This window comes from Peromyscus eremicus, chromosome 1 (assembly GCF_949786415.1).
Source record: "Peromyscus eremicus chromosome 1, PerEre_H2_v1, whole genome shotgun sequence".
In the NCBI taxonomy this organism is placed as follows: domain Eukaryota; kingdom Metazoa; phylum Chordata; class Mammalia; order Rodentia; family Cricetidae; genus Peromyscus; species Peromyscus eremicus.
The window spans coordinates 92,478,473-92,501,377 of record NC_081416.1 but is presented as its reverse complement, the minus strand read 5'-3'; the positions used below and the strand labels follow the sequence as shown (position 1 = coordinate 92,501,377).

At 46.0% G+C, this 22,905-nt stretch overlaps 1 protein-coding gene across 2 annotated transcripts in view; it reads right to left on the bottom strand.

Moving 5' to 3' along the window:
- The window catches only part of Trim66 (tripartite motif containing 66), a 76,066-nt gene that overhangs the window by 49,264 nt on the left and 3,897 nt on the right, over positions 1–22,905 (bottom strand). For both annotated transcript variants that reach the window (XM_059269108.1, XM_059269104.1), the window contains exon 2: positions 16,973–17,276. In XM_059269108.1, the coding sequence (XP_059125091.1) occupies positions 16,973–17,276 (304 nt within the window). The remainder of the gene's footprint in view (positions 1–16,972; positions 17,277–22,905) is intronic.

The following is a 22,905-nucleotide window of genomic DNA, read 5'->3' as shown; positions in this document are numbered from 1 at the left end:
TTGATTCCAGCCTCAGCTACACAGTGAGAAACTGTGTCAAATAAAACAAAAATCAGAGAGTTGAATGACAGGCTGTGGCTGAGGGGAGGCTGGAGGCAGGGGATCAGCCCTGAGGAGGGGCTGCTAACTAGCAGAGCCAGAGAATAACTGCATTGCTCAAAAGACTCACTGTTTACATATTGAAATTGTGCCATAAGTAAGATGTCATTTACATATAATGCTTATCTTGGAGGGAGGGGCTTTTCTGAGACAAGGTTTCATGTAGCCCAAGCTGGTCTCAAACTCAAAATGGAGCCAAGAATGGCCTTGAACTCCTGGGGAGGTGGAGTTACAGGTGTATGATACCATGCCTGACTTCTGCAGTGCTGAGGATTAAATCCAGGGTGTCATGCATGCTGGGGAAACACTCTACCAACTGAACTACATGAGGGATGTGGATGTAGCCTTGGCCTTCCTAATGTACATAGACCAGGCTGGTCTTGAACTTGACAGCAATTCTCCTGCCACTGCCTCCCAAGTGCTAGGACTACAGGTGTGCATCAGCAAGCCCACCTATTTTACTGTTTATTTCACAACCAGAAACATCATTCTTGAGACACAGGGGACCATGACACAAAGACCACCGAGGATGTGGGACTTCTGTTTCCACAATGAGAAAGGCAACAGAGTCTCCCTATGGCACCTGGTGGCCTGGGAGAACAGCTCTGGGAGCCAAAGTCACTCCTTCCACCTGTTAAGAGAGTGAAAACTGAGCCGGACAGGGCCATGATGCAAGTCTGTAATTCTAGCACTCAGGAGACTGAGGCAGGGGAATCTCAAGTTCAAGACCACACTAGGCTACACAGAGAGTTCCAGGATAGCCTGTCTCCGAAACTAAATAAATACATGTCTTGTCCCTAGGAGGTGTGATACAAATTGACATCTACTTAGCACTGCTTTCAGTACTGGCACCATACATGTGTTATCTCATTCACTCATCAACCATCTCTTAAGAATAGGCCTGATCTCCGTTTTATTGTGGAGACTAAGGCTCCGAGAAGTTAAATTAGAAGAGCCTGTGGCAACCTGAGACCTGAATCTGTTTACCTTTAAAACTGCATCCTTGGGCCAGGGAGATGGCTGAGTAGAGCACCTCCACGCAAACACCAAGGCCTAGTTCACATTCCCTGAACTCATGGGACGGACACTGGCTATAGCCATACACGTACCAGGGCCTAGTTCACATTCCCTGAACTCACGAAACACTGGCTATGGCCACGCACGCACCAGGGCCTTGTTCACATTCCCTGAACTCATGGGACGGACACTGGCTATAGCCACACACGTACCAGGGCCTAGTTCACATTCCCTGAACTCACGAAACACTGGCTATGGCCACGCACGCATGCACCAGGGCCTAGTTCACATTCCCTGAACTCATGGGACGGACACTGGCTATAGCCACACACGTACCAGGGCCTAGTTCACATTCCCTGAACTCACGAAACACTGGCTATGGCCACACACGCACGCACGCATGCACCAGGGCCTTATTCACATTCCCTGAACTCACGAAACACTGGTTATGGCCACACAAGCACCAGGGCCTAGTTCACATTCCCTGAACTCACGGGACAGGGGCTATGGCAGGCATCTGTGATCTCAGAACAACCACAGGCTGATGGACAGATGGATGGTGGAGACAACAGCATCCCCAGAAGCCCACAGGCCAGACGACCTAGACTATGCAGCACAGCCACAGACAACAGTAAGACCCTGCCTCAAACACGCTGGAAAATGAAGGCCGACACACAAAGTTGTTTTCTGATCTCCACATGTGGGCCACAGCATTTATGTGCAACATACACACACACATACAGATAAAACCACGTTCCTTTCATCATGCTATATTCTTTCCTAATGCAATAATCAATAAATGATATATTTTTAATTGTAATTAACCAGACAGTTTCACCATATACAAAATATTTCATAATAATGATCAGACCACAGTTATTACCCAACTATTCTAATAGCTCATACCCAGCTCTGGAAACTGGAATTCTCCAGCTGTGTTTTTAAGAAATACAGTATTTGCTGCCAGGCAGTGCACACCTTTAATCTCGGGACTTGTGTGGGATGGCAGGCAGTCTCAGTGAGTCTGAGGCCAGCTTGGTCTACAAAGTGAGTTCCAGGACAGCCAGAGAAACCCTGTCCTGAAAATCCCCCCAAAAAACACAATATTTGAGGAAAGCAAATGGAATGAAGCTTTTGTGCCTAAAGAAAACAAATGTAAAGACAGTGCATTCTTCGTTACAAATTTGAACTATAAGGGGACTTTTAACCATCCTGATATGGGATAGGGACGTGGCTCATAGAGTTTCAGGAGGTGGAGTCCAGGCATCAGCATTTAAAACTAATTCTTCAGAAGATTACAATGTATAGCTCTTTGACAACCAGCACCCTGGATAGTACTCTTCCTCTGAGAGCTCTGTCCCCTGTGTCATGAAGCTAAGAAAGGCAGGAAGTCCAGAAAACTCTAGATGTAGCTGTGGCGGATTTCCCCTTTGACAGACAAATGGATAGATCCCCAGCACACAGAAGCAAGTCCTGGTTCCCAGGTACCCTGTGGGTTGGCACTGAGTTGGAGGCTACATTGACTCAAAACTCAACTACAAGACCAAGATGTAACCTGTGGCCTGCTCCTGAGGCCAGAATGTGTGCTGAGCCCAGAAAGGGAAAGGAGGCCTAGTCTGGGTAACTAGCCCTCAGCATGAACAACACAGCCAAGGCAGCCTTCGCATCAGATGATGAGAGTGGGAAAGATACCCCAAGGAGATCCCAAAAATCAGGCATGGGTCAGCTCAGGCCACTCATGAGCATGGCCACCTTGAGCCTAGCTTGGGCCTAGTACTAAGCAATCTTCACGGGTTGGGAAGCCTTTCACTCTTCAGCTCTCATCCAGCGCTCCATGAAACTGCTGCTGGAGTCCCAGATCTCTCTGACCTAGCGGTGGGATCCACTGAGGCAGCCTCAAGTGCCTCTGCCAGTGTCCAAAGCTGGATAGACCTTCTCTGTTCCCAATTCCCAATCACATGGAGGATGGTATGAAGGCCTCATGAGAAACAGAGGCATGCTTCAAAACTACATTGTCCTTAGAAAACCTCAAACCACTGAGCAGCCTTGAGCAGCCTCTGTAGCCACAGGTAAGACACGCTGCCTCACTCTGCCTCTGCCAGACACTAAGCAAGGAAATAAGTGCCCATGCCCAGGCAGGCTGGCCAGCCTCACTAACCGTTCGTACCCTCCCACCCTCGGCAGCCTCAGGATGCTGAGCACCAAGTAAGGCCCCCCCTGAAGCCTCCGAAACCTTCCACTGCCCCCACGGCCCAGAGCAACGTTGCCTTCAACAAACAGGTTGCACCCACTCTTCAGATGTCAGTACCTGTTAGAAAGACAGATTTTGATCCAAGACACACCTAGGTTGGCTGCCGATTTTGCCCCTGGCTGCCAGCAGGCTTACCTGTCACCCTGTTGCCCTGTAATTAGAGCAACACCTGGGAGAGAAGTCAGAGGAAGAGCGACAGGTGAGACCACCACCAGTCCTGGAGGATGGTGCTCCCCGGGAGCCCAGGAGCACCCACCCCGCATGCAGCAAGCCAGCTGGGCCCACAGGGCCTAAGGCTCGGGGAGCTGGGTTCTGGGTGGGGTTTGGGGAGCAGTCTGGAGCCTCTCCTTGTGGTGATGCATCCTCAGCCACAGCTGCTGTTTCTCTAGCTCACCTGAGATGCTCCTGCAAGAAAGAGCGAGGTTGACTCCTCCTGTTCCTGTTTATCTCCAAGTCTCTGCAGCAATTTTCCCAAACTGAACAGCAAGAGGGAGACCTCAAAGAGGCGACTCTCTTCCTAGCTGCATCTCCTTCCTAATCCTCTGGGTGCCTCTGAATAGAAGCTCAGAAGGAAGAAAACGAGATTTTCAACTTTCAGGAACTAGCTCTGTCGCCCTCTGCACAGCTCACAGCTCGGGAGGCCATCAGTCTCAGGCTTTTAGGACTCGATCCACAAAAATCCTTCAGCCCTCCATGTTCCCCAAAATGACAGTGCTCATGTGTGGCTGGAACCTGCCCCGATCCGGCAGCTCATTTAAATAGAGCTCATCACAACAACAGTGTTGGTGGAGAAGTGAGTAGCTGCAGGGCCCTGGGGACCCCCTGTTTATACGTAGGAAGAATGATGCAATCTGGGTATCAAAATAGCAATCCAGAATGGAATAACAGGCTCCCGCGGCAGCGGTGCCTGCACAGCCAGAGCTCAAGTTGACACACTCTGTCAGCCCCACACTGCTGCAGCACGCAGATGCCAAGCACACACTCTCACCGCATCATTTTCAAAAACAGCAGGAGCCGGAGAGATCTCTCCAAGCCCCCTGCGCTGCGGAAAAGTGCAGGGGGTGGGGAACCTCCAACAGACACTAAAATCTCTCTCCTCAACACTCACCTGCTCCTGCTACTTCACCTGAAGTCCTTATCCTGTGACGTCACAGTCGGTTGCCATAGTGACCAACTGTCCGTCACAAGCAGAGGATTAGGACTTCAGATGGAGAAGACACATGTTTTATGATGCACAAAGGTCCTGGGCAGGTGTCCCTTGGCAGCTCTCTCCGTCCCCCGAGGAAACACAGTCACACACAAGCAGGAGGAAGAGGGAAGGAAAACAGGGGTGAGTTGGAGGAAAGACTTCAGGATAGGACAATACTGCAAGGGACGGGATGATTACAGCAGCACAGAGCAATCAGAGTTGGCAGTGAGGGAGCCTAGGAGGAGCAGATGCTCCTGAAGGGTCCCAATGCAAAACAAAAGATCCTGACATTCATTAACCTTAAGGAAAGGCCACCCAGAAAGGCTCTAGGAGCCTGACTGAGCTAGACTTTATGACTAGGGACAGGGAAGTCACAAAAGTAGTTTTTCCAGTTGAACATTAATGAGATCCTGAATGTGGGCAGACATGCCAAAATCGGTCAAAAGAGTTGTTCTAAAGAGAACATTAGCGTATGAGGACTCAAGAGGTTGGGCTGTTCTGAACAGAGACAGGTATGGGAAGAGGGAGAGGGCACTTCCAAATGCTTTTGTAAATCATGTTTTCTCTGATATCTACACCTCTTAAATCAGACAGCATCCTGCCCTACCCGGACTAATGAGTTTAAATCTGAAGTGCTTTCTAAAAATCCTCGGTCTACCAAACCACATCTCCTAGGTTCAAACACAGGACCTAGAGTTTCAGCAAGGTTCCCAAACCATTCTTAGACATCCAGACAGCACTGATTTAAGAACTAACAATCTGGAAACACAACAATCGGACAACCACAGTGGCCTCCTGATAATCTTCCTACAATCTTTCTGCATTTGATCAAATCAGACCTCACGTGCATGCGTGTGTGCGTGAGTCTGTGTGTGTATTTCGAGTCAGGATCTCATGTGGCCCAGGCTAACCTCAAACTCACAATTGTACCTAAGACTGACCTTGAACTCCTGATCTTCCTGCTTCTACTTCCCAAGTGCCAGGACTAAAGGCTGTAAGAACAAACGTACCAGAATGACTTTGTTTGTTTGTTTTTTTGTTTGTTTGTTTGTTTGTTTGTTTTGAGACAGGGTCTCTGTGTAGTCCTGGTTGTCCTAGAACTTGCTATATAGACCAGGCTGGCCTCAAAAATCAGAGACCCACCTGCCTTTGCCTCCTGAGTGTTGAGATTAAAGGAGTGTACCCACACCACACCCAGCTCAGAATGACTTTTTAAAATATAGATTTGATCATGCCTCACTGGTCTCAATGGCTCTCATTCGGCAGAAATAACATTTGTCAAGACCCCTGAGAAAAATATCTTTCCAGAGTCCCATTTCTCCCTTTTAAGCATTCTAAATTCTGGACAAAGTTAACTCCCTTCTGTCTTGCTTACCTGCCTGCTCCTCCATGGGCCTCTTTCTCACATTATTTTCAACCTAGAGTTTTCATCCATCTTTTTCTATCCTGAGTGGCTCTGCATAGCTATTTCTACTTGATGCCACCAATTGGTTCAAACCCACCAATTTGTCCAGTGCTGAAAACAAAGGTAAGAACCCCAGCTTGTCTGTTTTTGTCAATAAAAAATACAGTCAAGAATCAGCTTCTTGGACTGGGAAGAAGATCAGTGTTTACCTAACATGCAAGTGGCCCTGGGTTCAGTCCCCAGCACTCTGAAGTTCAAGTCATCCTTAGCTACTTAGTGAGTTCAAGGACAGCCAGAGCTACAAGAGACCCTATCTCAAAAAGAGGGGTGGAGGAGGGGCAAGGAAGGAAAGAAGGATTTCTTAGAACACAGTCAGGGCCATTGGTTTCCACACTGACCATGGCCAATTTTGTGCTACAGTGGCAGAGCTGAGTGATTGTCACAGAAACTTTATGACTGGCCAAAACTACTACCTGGCACTTTTTAGACTGAAAAAGCTCATCCTTAGTCAAAACAGCAGCTCCTTCCATTGTTCCATCTCCATACTGGGATAATTCGGATTATGGAGTCCTGCTTGTTGCTAAACCCACTCCCACCTGTGAGCTCTGGTTGTGTAAATGGTTCGGAGGCCGTGCCTTCAAACATGAGTAAGATGTCACTGGTGAGGAGGAGGGCGCGTCACACACAGAGGGGCCTCCAGGACATGCAGGGTTAATTCGGGGGAACTAGGAAGAGCCTTGAAGGCCAAGCTAGTTCTGCTCTGAACTGCAGCAATGCTGAGTCGTTTCTTCCTCCTCTTTGAATTTCTTTTTGTGGTACTGGGGATTGAACCTAGGGCCTTGTGCATGCTAGATGGTCCCTTTCCTGGATTATATGCCTAGCCCTTGCTTTATTTTTCATTTTGCAATGGAGTTTCACTAGCCTTGCATTCCCTCTGTGGCCCTTTCAAGCCTTGAATCTGCAATCCTTTGCCTCCGTCTCCAGAATAGCTAAGATTATAGGCCTGTGCCACTAGGCCCAACTTCTCCTTTTTTGTTGTTGTTGTTGTTTTGTTTTGTTTTGTTTTTCAAGACAAGGTTTCTTTGTGTAGCTCTGGCTGTCCTGGAACTCACTCTGTAGACCAGACTGGCCTCAAACTCACAGAGATTTGCCGGCCTCTACCTCCTGAGTGCTGGGATTAAAGACGTATTCCAACATTGCCCAGCCTTTAGGTAGCCCATAGTGTAGGCCTAGAGTTAGAAGGAGTGATTGGGATTGAAATAGAGGATTTGGAAGCATAACCCCCAATGGCAGGGTAAATATCATTACAGGAAAGAATAAGGGAAGCTAATACCCAGGAACTAGGAGGCAGGGCCAGCAGCTGATCTGAAGCAAGATCCAGACTCTGAGCCTGACAGTCAGGTGACCGGCTGAGGCTGGAAGTGAATGTATGTATGAATGAATGAATGGCCCTTGGCCTTCACAACCTCATTCTCTGAGGAAGTACCTGGGTGTGATGCCAGCTTTCTGTGCCAAGGAAATGCCCACAGTAGATGCAATTGCAGACCGAGTCTGGGCTTGTCTTAGTTGGTAGACTCTCACTGACCTAGTAGTACCTGTCTCTTTTCACACAAAATCTCAGGAGTTGATACAAAGGAGGCTATATAGATACACTTCCTGCAAAGCCACTGGCCCCACTTACAACTGGGCCTGAAAGGGGGTCCGCAGGGAGTCCAAGGCAGCACCGTACTGTAGAGCTGTAGCTTCTGCAGCCTGCAAGCCCAAACAAGCCCAGGCTTATCAGGCAAGGGAGTGGGATCTGATCCCTAGCTCTGCAAATGACTGACCATGTGACCCTCAGCAGGCTTCTAACCCTTTCTGAGCACTCTTGACACTGCATCTGTGCAGTAAACAGGCAGAGATGAACTCCAAGGGCCTGTCCTGCTGTCTGGCCTCCACAACACTTAGGCACGACTAGTCTCCCACTGAATGAAAGACCCAGTGACAAGGGGTCACTCGGAAACTGCCTGGCGATCACTGCTACTCTGAACTCCCCCTGCAAGTCTTTCTAGCCCTGGTTTTCCAGGTGCAGCAAGCACAGCCCCACCAAACACAGCCTACCTCTTTCCAACCAGCAGGGGAATTGCTCTCCCAGTAACGGGGCTGTTCAGAGGTGCCAATGCTACTCCCAGGGCCCTAGAGAGCCAATTAAGGTGAGGAAACTGTTCTTGAATTAAAAAGCCACCCTGCTGACAAGGCTCCAGAGGTCTAGCCTCTGCACCTGCCACACACACTGGCTCCATTCAGGTCAGCAGCCCACCTTCCACCTGGGAGACCTAGGGTACTGCCTGCCTTAGACCCCATCAGTTTGGACATGCTCTTCAACACCTTGAATAATAAGCAAGCAGCAGTCTTCTCCCTCCCAGGCTCCTGAAGCCAGGTTCGCAGTCTCTGATGCTCACCAAGGCCATTAGAGCCCCTCCAGCTGAGCTGCTCATTAAGATTAGAATCATTTCCCTCTCTGACTCGGAGGTTGTAGCATCTTGCATCAGTTCCCTGTCTCTCAGTCTTCCCAAAGCCCCCAAGGCCTGCCCACCAAGGGACAGTGATTACCCCCCCTTTCAGCATTAGCAGCCATACAAGGAATATGCTGTTACCCTTAACCAGAAAACCTGTTACTCAGGAAATACGGGCCTATCTGCAGTGACTACTTGGTGTCCTTGAAAGCCAGAGAGGAGCTGGGACTGCTCCATCTATCAGTGCTGGAGTCTAGATGAGCTCCAGAGATGTGAATCCAGACCAGGGCTCTGCCTACACCCTGAAGCTGTCTTCTACTTTGAAAATCAGGAAAGAAAGATTCCAAACAGGTAGATTCTAAAATTTGGGTCTGGAAAACAGAGTCTCTCAGTCATAAGTTACTTAGTTTCTTTGAAGAGAAAAAGTAATGTTCTTTTTACTCACATGGGGAAGGAAACATCCTCCCTGACCTAAAGCAAAAACTAGCCAACAGAACCTTCAGAATCTTGAGGTCAGAGCCAGGCTTGGTAAATGTCAGCTGTGGTGATATTTCTGCAGAGCCAGCTAGTTTTACTCAAAGTATTGCTTTAGTACTCAATAGACAACTTTCCAGGTGGCGTTTGACCCTGGACTATTTTCAATGAGAGACTTGAAAGAAAGCATGAATGCTCTTCCACTTATGATGAACTTATAGTCCAATAACCCACTGTAAATTGAAAATACCATAAATGGGAAATATGTCCAGTTCTCTCAGCCTACTGAACACCGTAGCTTGCTTACTCCACCTCAACCATGCTTGGGATACTCGCATCAGCCTCTAGTTAATTGAGCATATCACCTCATACTGACATCCTTTTATATAAAGTATTCAGTGACTTGTGTGACTCATTGAGCACTCTGCTGAAAGGAAGAGGCAGAGTGTGGTCTGTGGGTATTTTGTACAATCACAAAGCTGAACCATGGATAGATAAAGATCTCTCTTCGACTCTCAGGCAGTGTTCTTACTGTATGAGTAGATACCTTCCTAATATCCGGTCTTTCTGCAGAGTCTACAGCACCAGCCACCCCACCGCACGGCCTAGCCATTATGCACTCATCACTCTCCTGCCTTTACTCTGGTCTCCATGAATAGCCTTTAAATACCTTGTCTAGCAGGGATGGTGGCACACCTCTCCACTCTCAACACTCAAGAAGGTAGAAATAGGCGTATCAGAGGTTCAAGGTCATCCTTAGCTACATAGTTCAAGGACAGCCTGAGCTACCCCTCAACCTGTCTCAACAGAGAAAAATATATAATCCTTAGTCTGTGGGTTCTTTATCTACCTTACAAAACTGTTAAATTTAGAACAGACAACAGGCACAAGAGCCCAGTCCAGTGTGCACCAATCAAGTGTTTGATACTTTGTACCTGCAGAAAGGAGCAGAGTCAAGAGTGAAAAGAACGCCCCTTTATAAGCTGGAGCCATGGGAGGTCTGTGGACTCACAGCCACTTACTCAGTTCGTGAGTGCTCATTTAAGTCCTGGGTCTATAGCACATTTTGCTGAGTTGTGGAGTGGCAGAATCAGAAAGCACAACTCACGGGATGAGAACATGCCCACCTGATACAGGGCCTGAGGAAGGATCTCACTACCACTGAAGGATCAGAGTAGTGCACCAACTAGACGAACACCCGAGTCCAGGCTAAGACCTTCTTTCATTCAACAAGGCAACTTCTTGCTCTGCTCAGCAACTGGGAGAAGCACTCATTAAAGTGGATTTGGACCTGGGCAACCTGACACTGTCTGGCTGGAGGCAGTGACTGGGAACCTACTGACTTCACAGCCTCTGTTCCTCTCCATCCCTTTAGCTCTTCCGACATCTTACTTACAAACAAAGCCGGCAGGAGGGGACTAGCCTCCTAGAATGTCTGTGACCCTGCTGGATAAAATGGCAGCACCATCAGCTCTTTCCAAAGAACCAGACCCTCAGGCATGATTTCTCAAACTATGCCCAGGGATTCAGGTTCAAATATGGCATTTCTCACAGGAATTGCGGGGGGGGGTGGGGGGGGGGGGTGGGGGGGGGGTGTATGACAGCTCTGCCTTCCCCCACACAGCTTGCTTTTTAGTCCTTCACAAAATATGCATTGATCAACTTAATGTCCAACAGTCCCAAGCACACAGAGAGCCTCCTGATTTACTGTGCCCTGGCTTGGACATTAAGCAATCTGTTTACTGGTCCATTTTCAATTAGAATTAGAGTTCCTTGAAGTCCCAGGCCTTTCTTCTCATCTCTTGGTTTAATACACAGCAGTCAATGTATAACTGTGGAGGAGATGGACATACAAACCAACAAACATTGCAATACATGGTCTTAGTAACTCCAAGTAATAAAGGGAAAATCCACTCCATTCTTCACCAACAAATGCAAATACAGAAGGTAACAATGACCACGTCATAAGAAAATAAGATGCAGGCTGGAGAGAGGACCCCAGGATTAAGAGCACTGACTTCTCTTACAGAGGACCCAGCTTCAGTTCCCAGCACCCTCACTGGATGGCTCACAACTACTTATAATTCCAGTTCCAGAACATCTGATCCCCTCTTCTGTCATCTGCAGGCTCCTGCACACATGTGGAATACATACATACACTCAGGCACACATACATACACGTAATTTTTTAATTATTTTAAAAATAATATAAGATACCACATATATAATAAGTTGCCTTTATGTTTCCAAATCAAGTGTCCTTATATCTATAGGTCTTTTCCCTCCATTTTAGTTTTAGACTCCTAGATATCAGCATTATTCAGCATATCTTAGTCTTTTACTATATACTAGGCATAATACAGAAGTTTTATGTACATATTCTCATTTAATCTTCATAACATTCCTATGGGTTTTTTTCCCCTACAGTCATCATATAGGCAAAAACAAAACAAAACCCTTCAAGCACAGAGAACCCCTCATCCAAGAAACGCCTCTTAGCAACAGATGGAAACCATTACAGAGAACCCCAACCCATCCAAATGCAGAGAGCAAGTGACTGTGTAGTGCCCAGCCCCAGCTGCTACACCTCCAGCACACTCCTGCACCTAAGGCTAGGGATCACAGCAGAAAAGAGGGTGGAAAGATTGCAAGAGCTAGAGGAACAGGAAGTCAGCTGTGAGATTTCATCTTCTAAAAATGTTCAGAGAAGCTACACCCTTGAAGTCTCACCAATACCCATGCCTAAACAAGACCTGAATGAAGACAACACCAACAGATGTGCTAAGATGAAGGGGGAATTATAACAAGGCCCCAACCCTAGACAAAGAACTACAGGCAACCAAGGAATGCTAAGAGTGGGAGAAACAGCCTTCCCCAGGGAAGAGCCCCACCAAAGTGGTTATCCAATACCAGATGGTCAGTTCTGAAAATACATACATGCAAAGAACACTATATGGACTAATCAGGTTGTATTTATATATTTAGGATATATGCATAGATAGATAGATAGATAGATAGATAGATAGATAGATAGATAGATAGAACAACAATAATTAAAGAGGCCATAAATTTGAGAGGGAGTAAGCAGAATACACAGAAGGGGTTGGAGGAGAGAAAGGGAAGGTGAGAAATGATGTAATTATATTTTAATTTCAGAAACTTTTAAAAATATAAAAATTAAGGCTGGAGAAATGGCTCAGAGGTTAAGAGCACTGGCTGCTCTTCCAAAGGACACAGGTTCAATTTCTAGCACCCATATGGCAGCTCACAACTGTCTGTGACTCCAGTTCTAGGGGATCCAACACCCTCATCCAGATATATATGTAGACAAAACACCAATGCACATAAAATAAAAATAAATATTTTTTAAAGATTTATTTATTTATTATGTATACAGTATTCTGCTTGCATGTATGCCTGCACACTAGAAGAGGGCACCAGATCTCATTACAGATGGTTGTGAGCCACTATGTGGATGCTGGGAATTGAACTCAGGACCTCTGGAAGAGCAGCCAGTGCTCTTAACCTCTGAGCCATCTCTCCAGCCCCCAAAATAAATATTTTTTAAAAAGTAAAAGAAATTAAATCCAGAATTTAAACAAATTATAAGGCTGGGCACTGGCAGTCAACACCTTTAATACCAGCACTCGGGAGGCAGAGGAGGTGGATCTGAGTTCTAGGCCAGCTTGGTCTAAGAATAAGTTCCAGGACAGGCTGTTACACAGAAAAATCCTGTCTCAAAAAACCAGAAAAATAATTATAAAAAAATAAATGAAGCCTATCACTGTAATAAAAAGAAGAGGAGGAAGAAATGGAGTAAGTCACCCAAGTCAAGCAATCATTAAGTGGCAGGCAGATTAGGGCCAACACTCAGATACCCACATATGCTGACATCAAATCTTATGCTTTGGTTCTCCATAGAATAATTTGGAAAACAACACTGTGATTCTAATACTAATGTCCTAATTTTATAATTTTTTTGTTTTTTTCAGACAGGGTCTCACTATGTAACTATGACTGTCCTGGAACTCACTATGTAGACAAGGATGTCCTCAAACTCATAGAGACCCACTTGCTTCTGCCTCCAAGTGCTGGGATTAAAGGTGTGCACCATCGATCCTGGTTAATGTTCTAATTTCATTTTTAAAAGTCATTGAGACATATACAGTTCACACTGAAATCCTTAAATATGGTGATATTTTATTTGTACTGAAATGTGATTTTATTTGTATGTTAATAAATAAAGTTGCCTGGGGGTCAGAGCTAATAGCAAGCCATCGCAGAAGCTGGGCAGTGGTGGTGCACGCCTTTAAACTCAGCTCTTGGAAGGCAGAGCTAGGTGGATCTCTGTGTGTTCAAGGATACAGCCAGCATGGAGACACACGCCTTTAATCTCAATACCAACCATAGAAGACCTGGAGGTCTGTACAGACAGATGGGCAGTGATGAGGCAGTCATGTGGTTGGGTTTACAACCAATGAGAAGGCAGAACAGAAAGTCTTTATAAAGACAAACACACAGGAAGTAGTTCTCTTGGCTGAAGAGGATAGCTGCAGAGTGAAGGGTAAGGATCTTAGCTCTGACCTCTTGGGCTTCCATCTTTGCATTGGTTCTGTGTTTCTTATTGAATAAGATGGTTACTTCTACACTTAAATAAAATCAAAGACCCAAGAAATAAAACTATAAAATTCTTAGAAGAAAAATAAAAAGCTTTATGACATTGGATATGGTAATGATTTCTTAGAAATGAAACCAAATACATAAGCAACAAAAAAAGACTTCACCATAATCAAAAACTGGTACATCAACAATATGAAAAAGCAATCTACAGAATGGAAAAAAAATATTTGTAAATCACATACCTGATAAAAGATTGCTAACCAGCCGGGCGGTGGTGGCCCACGCCTTTAATCCCAGCACTCGGGAGGCAGAGGCAGGTGGATCTTTGTGAGTTCAAGGCCAGCCTGGTCTACAGAGCAAGATCCAGGAAAAGGCGCAAAGCTACACAGAGAAACCCTGTCTCAAAAAACCAAAAAAAAAAAATTGATAACCACACTACATACTGAACTCTGGCAATGCAACGATACTGCCACACTACATCCACTAAACAACAGCTTCCTGTGACCCTTATGCTTTTGGGAACCATCATTCTATTTTCTGACACTATGACTTTGGCTACTGCAGGTGCCACAATCAACAGCACCTGGCCTTGTGAGGAGTTTTTTATATACAGCCTAGACAGCAACACACTTTCCAGAGTCTCTGTCTTTATAAATTTACCATATTTCCAGAATTGTTCAATTCTTTCCTTTCGTCTGAGAAATTTTCATATAATCCCAGGTATATGGGGATATAAAGTGCATATAAATCAAACATTTAGTGACAATTTATAAAGAAAATCATTGAAAACAATTCTTTGGTATATATAATTTTACCATTTATTAAAGATGAAAGCAAGTATTAAAGATGCACACCAGCACCCACATGAAAAAGCTGAGCATGGCAGTATACACCTGGAACCCATGTTTGGGAGTGGAGACCGGAGGACCCCTGGGACTTGCTGGCCAGCCAATCCAGCTAATCAGTTGCTCCAGGTTCAGTGAGAGAAGACCCTGTCTCAAAAACTATGGTGGGCCGGGCGGTGGTGGCACACGCCTTTTAATCCCAGCACTCGGGAGGCAGAGACAGGCGGATCTCTGTGAGTTCGAGGCCAGCCTGGACTACCAAGTGAGTTCCAGGAAAGGCACAAAGCTACACACAGAAACCCTGTCTCGAAAAACCAAAAAAAAAAAAAAAGAAAAAAAACTAAGGTGGGAGGGCAAAAGAGGACATACCATTGTCAGTCTCCGGCATCCACACAAATTCACACACATGTACACACACACACACACACACACACACACACACACACACACACACACACACAAAGTGGTTTGGTTTTGAGACAGGATCTCACCATATACTTCTGGCTGTCCTGTAACTCCCTATATAGACCAAGCTGGCCTCAAATTCACAGAGATCTGCCTCTGCCTCCTAAGTGTTGGGATTAACAACGTGTACTACCATTCCCAATATGTTTTTAACATTTAATTGTGGCGGACCACCCCCACCATTATTTAACCCAAGGACTCTTAAGGAATGAGGAATAAGAGACCTAGTTAGAAATAAAGAGGGGAGAGAAAACACAGGATAGCCTCAGGTGGGCCTGGATCCTTATCCATCTGCCCCAAACTTTATTCCTAAGGTCTATTTATAACAATGCCAAGGGGTGGAGCAAAAGACCTCCTCCTTGCTGGTTACAGTCAAGTGTAGACCCTTACAAACACCTGGTACTCAGACCCGTGGTCCAAACAACCTCTTAGGCAGTCCTGCTGGGTACAGCCACTAGGAAACCTAGTGGGCTACAACATTTAATGAATAAAGTTTAACTTCAAAACTCATATATTAGTTTTAAAAATGAAAGTACACAGCCAGGTGTGGTAGCTCAAACTTACAACCCCAGTATATGGGAGGCTGAGGCTGGAGGATTGCCATGAATTTGAGACTATCCTGGCCTCTATATTAAATTCCAGGCCAGCATGGGCTATAGCACTGTAAACTGCATTCTGGCAAGAATGAAGATATTCTAAGGAGACACTGGTGCCCTCTCTTTGGTTAGCAGACTACTGAGAGAGTGGGCCCTAAGAAATCAGAATTTATCTAGGAATCTCCAGCGCCAAGAATGACTGAAGCCCTGGGGCAGCCAGAGGGGGTGCAGGAGAGCCTGGGGCAGCCAGAGAGGGTGAAGGAGAGCCTGGGGCAGCCAGAGGGGGTGCAGGAGAGCCTGGGGCAGCCAGAGGGGGTGCAGGAGAGTCTGGGGCAGCCAGAGGGGGTGCAGGAGAGCCTGGGGCGCCAGAGGGGGTGCAGGAGAGCCTGGGGCGCCAGAGGGGGTGCAGGAGAGCCTGGGGCAGCCAGAGGGGGTACAGGAGAGCCTGGGGCAGCCAGAAGGGGTGCAAGAGAGACAGGAGCTGAGACCATGGTGGACAGGAGCCCAACATCTTGACCAGACTGCTTAGTTGCGTATATCCCTTGCATTGGATTTAAACCCTACCTCTCTCTGGTCAGTGACTAGATCTCTTTATGCCTCTTCCCAATGTGGCCACATTGAATAGATCTCGTTTCTGCTTTTCACTATTAATTTGGTTTATGGAAGATGGGTGGCCAAACCTGACTTGTTGGGGAACAGGTGTAACCCCAGGTCTAGTAACAGCATGAGACCCTGACTCAAAAAAGAAAAATTAAAAATATACCCTATTTTCTCTGTATTCTAAACTCACAGCAGACTAAAAAAGATTAGGCTTCTTGCCATGGGTTCAAAGAATCAAAATCCACGTTTAAAGTCCACTTTTAGCCAAGATACCTCAAAGAAAACCTAGGTTTGTGCTACAAATCACTTTGGATATACTGTGGAAAACCAAACAGTAAAGATGAAAGACGGTGCCCAAGGTACCGCTCCTTTTTTCCCTTACCCCTGCACATTTCCACACTACCTGCCAGGAACACTGAAAGGAAGGACCTGCTTCTGGTCCCTGAGGACCTCACAGTTCTCAGTGAGAGTGTTTCCTAGGAAACCTGACATTCAGGAGTAAGGCACTGGCTCCCCCCTGCTGGGCAGCAGTTTCAACAGTGAATAGTTCAGCATGGTTCCATTCAAAATCTGTCCCTGACCAGCACTAGGAGGCCAGCCCTTCTCTCTCTGCCAGGAAGGCTACATACACTAAGACACATCTCTCCATCTTTAGATGGAAGCAGTCAAACCCCGAATCAAAATCATCACAGGCTTCTTAGTCTGCCACCAACTTAAGGGAACCCCAAAGATGAAAAGTCCCCACCTTACAAACCCCAGAGGGTTTGCTTTGTCTCTTGGATTCTCTAGAGATGATTTCAGCAATGAGTATCCCTTGGGCATCTAAATTCTAATTCTCTCTTCACCTGAAGCTTGGTTCCTACGAAACAGGAAGATGCCTGACCCATAGACTGAGATGTGATTCTCTCGTACTTACCATCTGGGACTGTCCCGTAGGCCCTGGTAACAGGGCCTAACTCCCGCATGAAACTCTGGAAGCAGTCCTTACAGAGCAAATGTTGGCACGGTAGCAGCCGAGAGCCCTCATCCCGTAGGTCCCGTCGGCACAGACAGCAGGTCTGTGCCACAGCCTCCACGAATACATCTGTGCAGCAGAATGACCGCCTTGGAAAGCTCACACCCAGGCCTGGGCCCATGTCCGCGCCTGTGTCTGGGGCTTTGGCTTTTCCACTGACATCCTCAGGGGTGAAGCAGCGTGCAGAGCGAGCAAGTTCCACTCCCTACAAGTGAAACACACAGCAGAGGGGTTTATTCTTTGGGACAGAAGTTCCTGGACAAGAAGGGAAAGCCTCAGAGATCCATGACCCACAGCCTTAACTCTGCATTTAAGCCTAGAAAGGGTCCAGCATCTTCACTGTGAAAACAAATCCCAGGGGTGTTTGCTAGGTTCTGTGTGTCTAATAAGGTTTGATGGGCTTTAAAAGTGCCCTAAACTACCTGGGCCTCTCTTTACTGGTGGGCAAGGGTGATCCAAGTTTACTTTTGGAAAAGGGTTGAAAATGTACTAAATGCCAAGTTTATATGCTCATATCAATCCTTACAACTACCCTTGAAAGTAGAGATTATGACACTTTCACAAATTAAATCAGAAGGTACAGGCTGTGGAAAATGAGGCTCTCAGAAGCAGGATAATGCACAAAGACAGAAAGTGGCAGAGTTCAGATTCAAACACCGGTCACCACACTGAATTGTTGGAAGTTCTCAGGCTGAGATCCTTATACAGATTTTCATGAGTTCTTCTTTCTTCTTCTTCTTCTTCTTTTTTTTTTTTTTTTTTGTTTTGTTTTGTTTTTTGAGACAGGGTTTCTCTGTGTAGCTTTGGAGCCTGTCCTGGAATTCACTCTGTAGCCTAGACTGGCCTCGAACTCACAGAGATCCACCTGCCTCTGCCTCCCGAGTGCTGGGATTAAAGGTGGGCGCCACCACCGCCCAGCTTTTCATGAGTTCTAAATAATCTTTTTTAACATTTTTATTTTTAAATTGTGTGTGTGTGTGTGTGTGTGTGTGTGTGTGTGTGTGTACACTTGTATATGCACATAAATACAGTTGCCTGCCAAGGCCAGAAGAGGACAACAGATTCCCTGAAGTTGGAGTTATATACAGTTAAAAGCTGCCTGATGTGGTGCTGGGAACCAAACCCTGGGTCCTCTGTAAGAGCCATCTCTCCAGCCCTGTTTTTTTTTTTTTAAACAGTTTTTAAGATTTATTTATTTATTATGTATGCAGTGTTCTGCCTGCATGTATACTTGTATGCCAGAAGAGAGCGCCAGATCTCATTATAGATGGTTGTAAGCCACCATGTGGTTGCTGGGAATTGAACTCAGGACCTCTGGAAGAACAGCCAGTACTCTTAACCTCTGAGCCATCTCTCCAGCCCTTTTTTTTTTTTTGTTTTGTTTTTTGTTTTTTTGAGACAGGGTTTCTCTGTGTAGCTTTGTGCCTTTCCTGGAATTCACTTGGTAGCCCAGGCTGGCCTCAAACTCACAGAGATCCGCCTGGCTCTGCCTCCCAAGTGCTGGGATTAAAGGTGTGTACCACCACCGCCCGGCTTTTTTAAGTTTTTTAATTTTTTATTGTGTGCGTATAGGTGTTTTGTCTGCATGTATGTCTATGCACTAGGTGTATGCCTGGTGCCCAAAGAAACCAGAAGATGGTGTCAAGTCCCCTGGGACTGAAGTTACAAAGGGTTATCAGCTGCCAGGTGGGTGCTGGGAAATGAACCCAGGCCCTCTGGAAGAGCAGCCCGTGATCTCCACCAATGAGCCATCTCTCAGGCCCTCTAACAATTTGTTTAATTATTGTTTTGCTCTAATAGTGGTGTTTCTAAAGGTAAAGCTAAGGTCTGCCCTAAGATTTTAGGGGCAGTATTGAACTTAAGATCCAGCTCACACCAGTTTTACTTATCTGAGATTAAAGAGAAGAGGTGCACACATGCCAAGGATGGAGTCTTGTCACATGGATTTTAAATGACACTGTAGGACATTATATATTGTGTGTTTACCAAACTTAGCCACACAAGTGGCTAGCATGTTTAAATCACAGTGGTAAATTTAGTTTAGTGAAAACTTCATCTGGATATGCAATTAATATTGCTAATCTGGGTGTATGAGTTTTATAGGTTTTATCATGTTTGAAGACTGGTTCTATAATCACAGAAGAGCTATGACCAAAAGGAGCTTGTGTTGACTTTTATATTTGTAATTAATAATTATTTCATCCAGTCTGGCTGGGGCTCTGCAATTGTGCAAGTCTGGATCTTTAAGAGCCAAGTCCACTGAGGAAGAAGGGTGACGAGATTGGGGAGGCCAGGCCTCTCGGGTCCAGGAAGAGATAGATGTGGTGGGGGTCGCTGCAAACACCAATAATCCATGTAAGGCAAGGAAATCCGGTCCTACAAGCCTCGACAACAAGACTGAACAGCTGGTGTTGGTTCAAACGTCTAGAGTCTGACTCTTGGCAGTTTATTTTAGGCATATTTCAGTACAGTACAACTTGGAAAAAGTTTTCTGGTGTAACACAATCCCCTGTGCACAGGAGGCATGATTACATCAAAACTCAAAGTACATGTCACTTCTTCCATGAAGAAGAGGTCTGAAGATAGGCTACACGTGTTATCTTCAGGGCCTAGGGGAGGATCTGGTGTGGTCTTGGTCATACAGATAGTGCAAGGGTCACCTAGACTATTGAATGCCTCTGGTCCTACTTGTGGAAGCTTGGGAGAGCCCTTAGTCATATTAACAGTGCAAGGATTACCCAGGCTATTAGGCACTTCCATTCCCAGCCTTTTGGGTGGAAAAGAGATTATACTTTTTTTCCCTTGAAAAGACAACCCCAAGTGTTTAACATTCCTGATTTCCCTAGTGCTATCTGTGAGCGCAAGGACCTTTGTGCCCCCAACAGGATGGATATCACTTCCAGTTCTGTGGGCACTGTCAGGGTAGTTATTTCCTAAAAACAACCAGAGCAGCTCCAGGAGAGGTGAATTCCTAAAAACAACCAGAGCAGCTCCAGTAGAGGTGAATGGGTCTCCTAGGAAGTTTAAGTATGTGGATGAGCTGATTACATTAGATCGGTGGTTCTCAAACTTTATGGCTTGAAATAACTTTTATTTTTGATAGTGCCTTACTGCTCAGCCCTGGCTGGCCTAGCACTCACTATATAGATCAAAACCTCGAACTCACAGAGGCCGCCTGCCTCTGCCCTCAGAGGGTTGGGATGTGCCACACATAAAGACAGAGATAGAGACAAAGAGAGCGTGCATCAAACTGTGCAGAAGGATATAAAGAACATGTTAGTGGGAGAGGCATTGTAAGTTATAAAATGGGTGCTAGGAAGCCATTGTAATTGTTGACAAGATTAGCACCATTAATGAGAAACTGTTCTGACAACAATGTGCCCTGAAGACAAGACTCCACCCATGAAAGGTTCCATCTTGTGAAGACGCAAATTCACTTGAAAAGAGAGAACCTGGACTGAGAAAGATTCAGAAGGGGTTTCTTGCCCAATACAACTGCCCAGGGAAGTCTTTGTTCGGGATCAGCACACAGAGGCGCCAATGCAACTGTGGTTCAAGGTGGCTTAACTTGGCAGCTGTTGTTGCTGCTCTTGGGGGGCCACCACCCAGCTCCCAAATCAATCACACACGGAGGCTTATCCTTAATTACGAATGCCCAGGCTTAGCTTGGCTTGTTCCTTGACAGCTTTCCTTAACTTTAAATTATCTCATCTACCTTTTGCCTCTGGGCTTTCCCCCATTCTCTTACTTCTGTAAATCTTACTCTCACTCTGAGGCTTGCTGTGTAGCTGGGTGGCTGACCCCCGGAGTCCTCCCCCTTCTCTGCCTATGACTTCTCCCAGATCTCTCCCTCTATATATTTTCTCTGCCTGCCAGCCCCACCTATTCTTTCTCCTGCCTTGCTATTGGCTGCTTAGCTCTTTATTAGACCATCAGATGATTTAGACAGGCACAGTAACACAGCTTCACAGAGTTAAACAAATGCAACATAAACAAAAGTAACACACCTTAAAATAATATTCTACAGCAGGCAGCAGAACCTGGCAGCTCTGCCCATGTGTTACTGGCTTTGTAGTCATGCAGGATGCCAAAGTAGGGAGTTGTGCCAGGTTTACTGAAGGACAGAGGCCAAGCAATGTGTGGCGGGATCAGAGCTCCTGGGAGGAGGCCCTGAGAGACCACTGTATGAAGCTGTAAAGGTGAAGCCTAATTTGCAATGGAAATCCAAGAATGTTGGTGATTCCCTGGGAGTTTGCCAAGGGAAGTCGCAGGCACGGATTGGAGAGGTCTATGTGCTACAGGCAGCAGAGCTGGAGAGACAAGACTACCCAAGTCCTCTGGAGCAAGGATGATTCCCACACAAGCTCTAGATACTGAACATGGAGCTGCAGAATGAGGAATTCGTCCTGCTGGATTTCAGCTTTGGTCTGACCTTTTCTTGGTATGTTCCATTTCTCCCTTTTGGGATGGAGATGTCTAGTCTGTGTCGTGTACATTGGAATTATAGAATACATCTTGTTTGATTTTATAGAGGCTCATGTTAAGGATTTGTTCTGAATTTTAGCAGAGATTTTGTTCTTTGGACTTCTAAACAATGTTAAAGACTGAAGACTTAAAGACTATGGGAATATTTAGAGATGGAGTAAATGTTGCATTATGAGATGAAAATGAAATTTCAAATGATGTGGTTGGGGATCAAGAGGACAGGTGTGGGGCTGGAGAGATGGCTCAGCGGTTGAAAGCACTGGCTGTTCTTCCGGAGGTCCTGAGTTCAATTCCCAGCAACCACATGGTGGCTCACAACCATCTGTAATGAGATCTGGCACCCTCTTCTGGCCTGCAGGCATACATGCAGGCAGAACATTGTATACATAATAAATAAATAAATCCTTAAAAAAATAATTAAAAAAAAAAAAAAAAAGAGGACAGGTGTGGAACTGTTGTAGTTAAGTTTCATTGCCCACTTGATGAGATTTAGAATCACCATGGAAACATCTCTGGGTTGAAGGTGTTTTCAGAAAAGGTTGGCTGAGCAGAGATGACTTCCTAAACACGGGTCACACCATGCCACGGGCTGGGATCCTGAACTGAATAAAAGAGACTGTGACCTGAGAATCTGACTCACCTCTCTGATTCCCGACTACAGATGAAATGTGACCAATAATGCAAATGTTAACCCAGTAAAAAGATCACAGTATTATTATGAAAAACATTTGAACTTGTGAACCCCTAAAAGGGTCCCCTCAGGGTTGACAGGTCACACTTGGAGACACTGCTGAATCAGACCTCACATGATAATCCTGGGCATTCGGGAAGATGGGCACCATCACCAGTGAGCACTTCACAAGGTGAGAAGAGAAGGCTGCTTCGCTCTTCTTCTCAACAGGCAAGTGAAGTACTTCCTTGAGAGCGGAAGGTCAAAGGCACATCTAAGCAGGAAGTTTCTGATCTGAGGATGGGAAAAGTGAGATGAGCCCCTGAATACCCCTTTCCTTGGTCCATTTGCTCCTGACCTGAGAGTGAAGGAGACACAGTTTGGAAGATTATACTTAAGCCAGGGACACCAAATTCCAGTTTCTGCAGGAAGCAAGAAGTTTTCCTTTGTAAAGTTCTCACCTAAAAGAATTTGTGTCCAGTGTTACCAAATCTTCATTTTTCTTTTTTCCTTTTGGTTTTTCGAGACAGGGTTTCTCTGTGTAGCCCTGGATGTCCTGGGACTCACTTTGTAGCCCAAGCTGGCCTTGAACTCACAGAGATCCACCTGTCTCTGCCTCCCGAGTGCTGGGATTAAAGGCGTGTGCACACAGGTGACTGTCATTTTTCAAAACACCCGA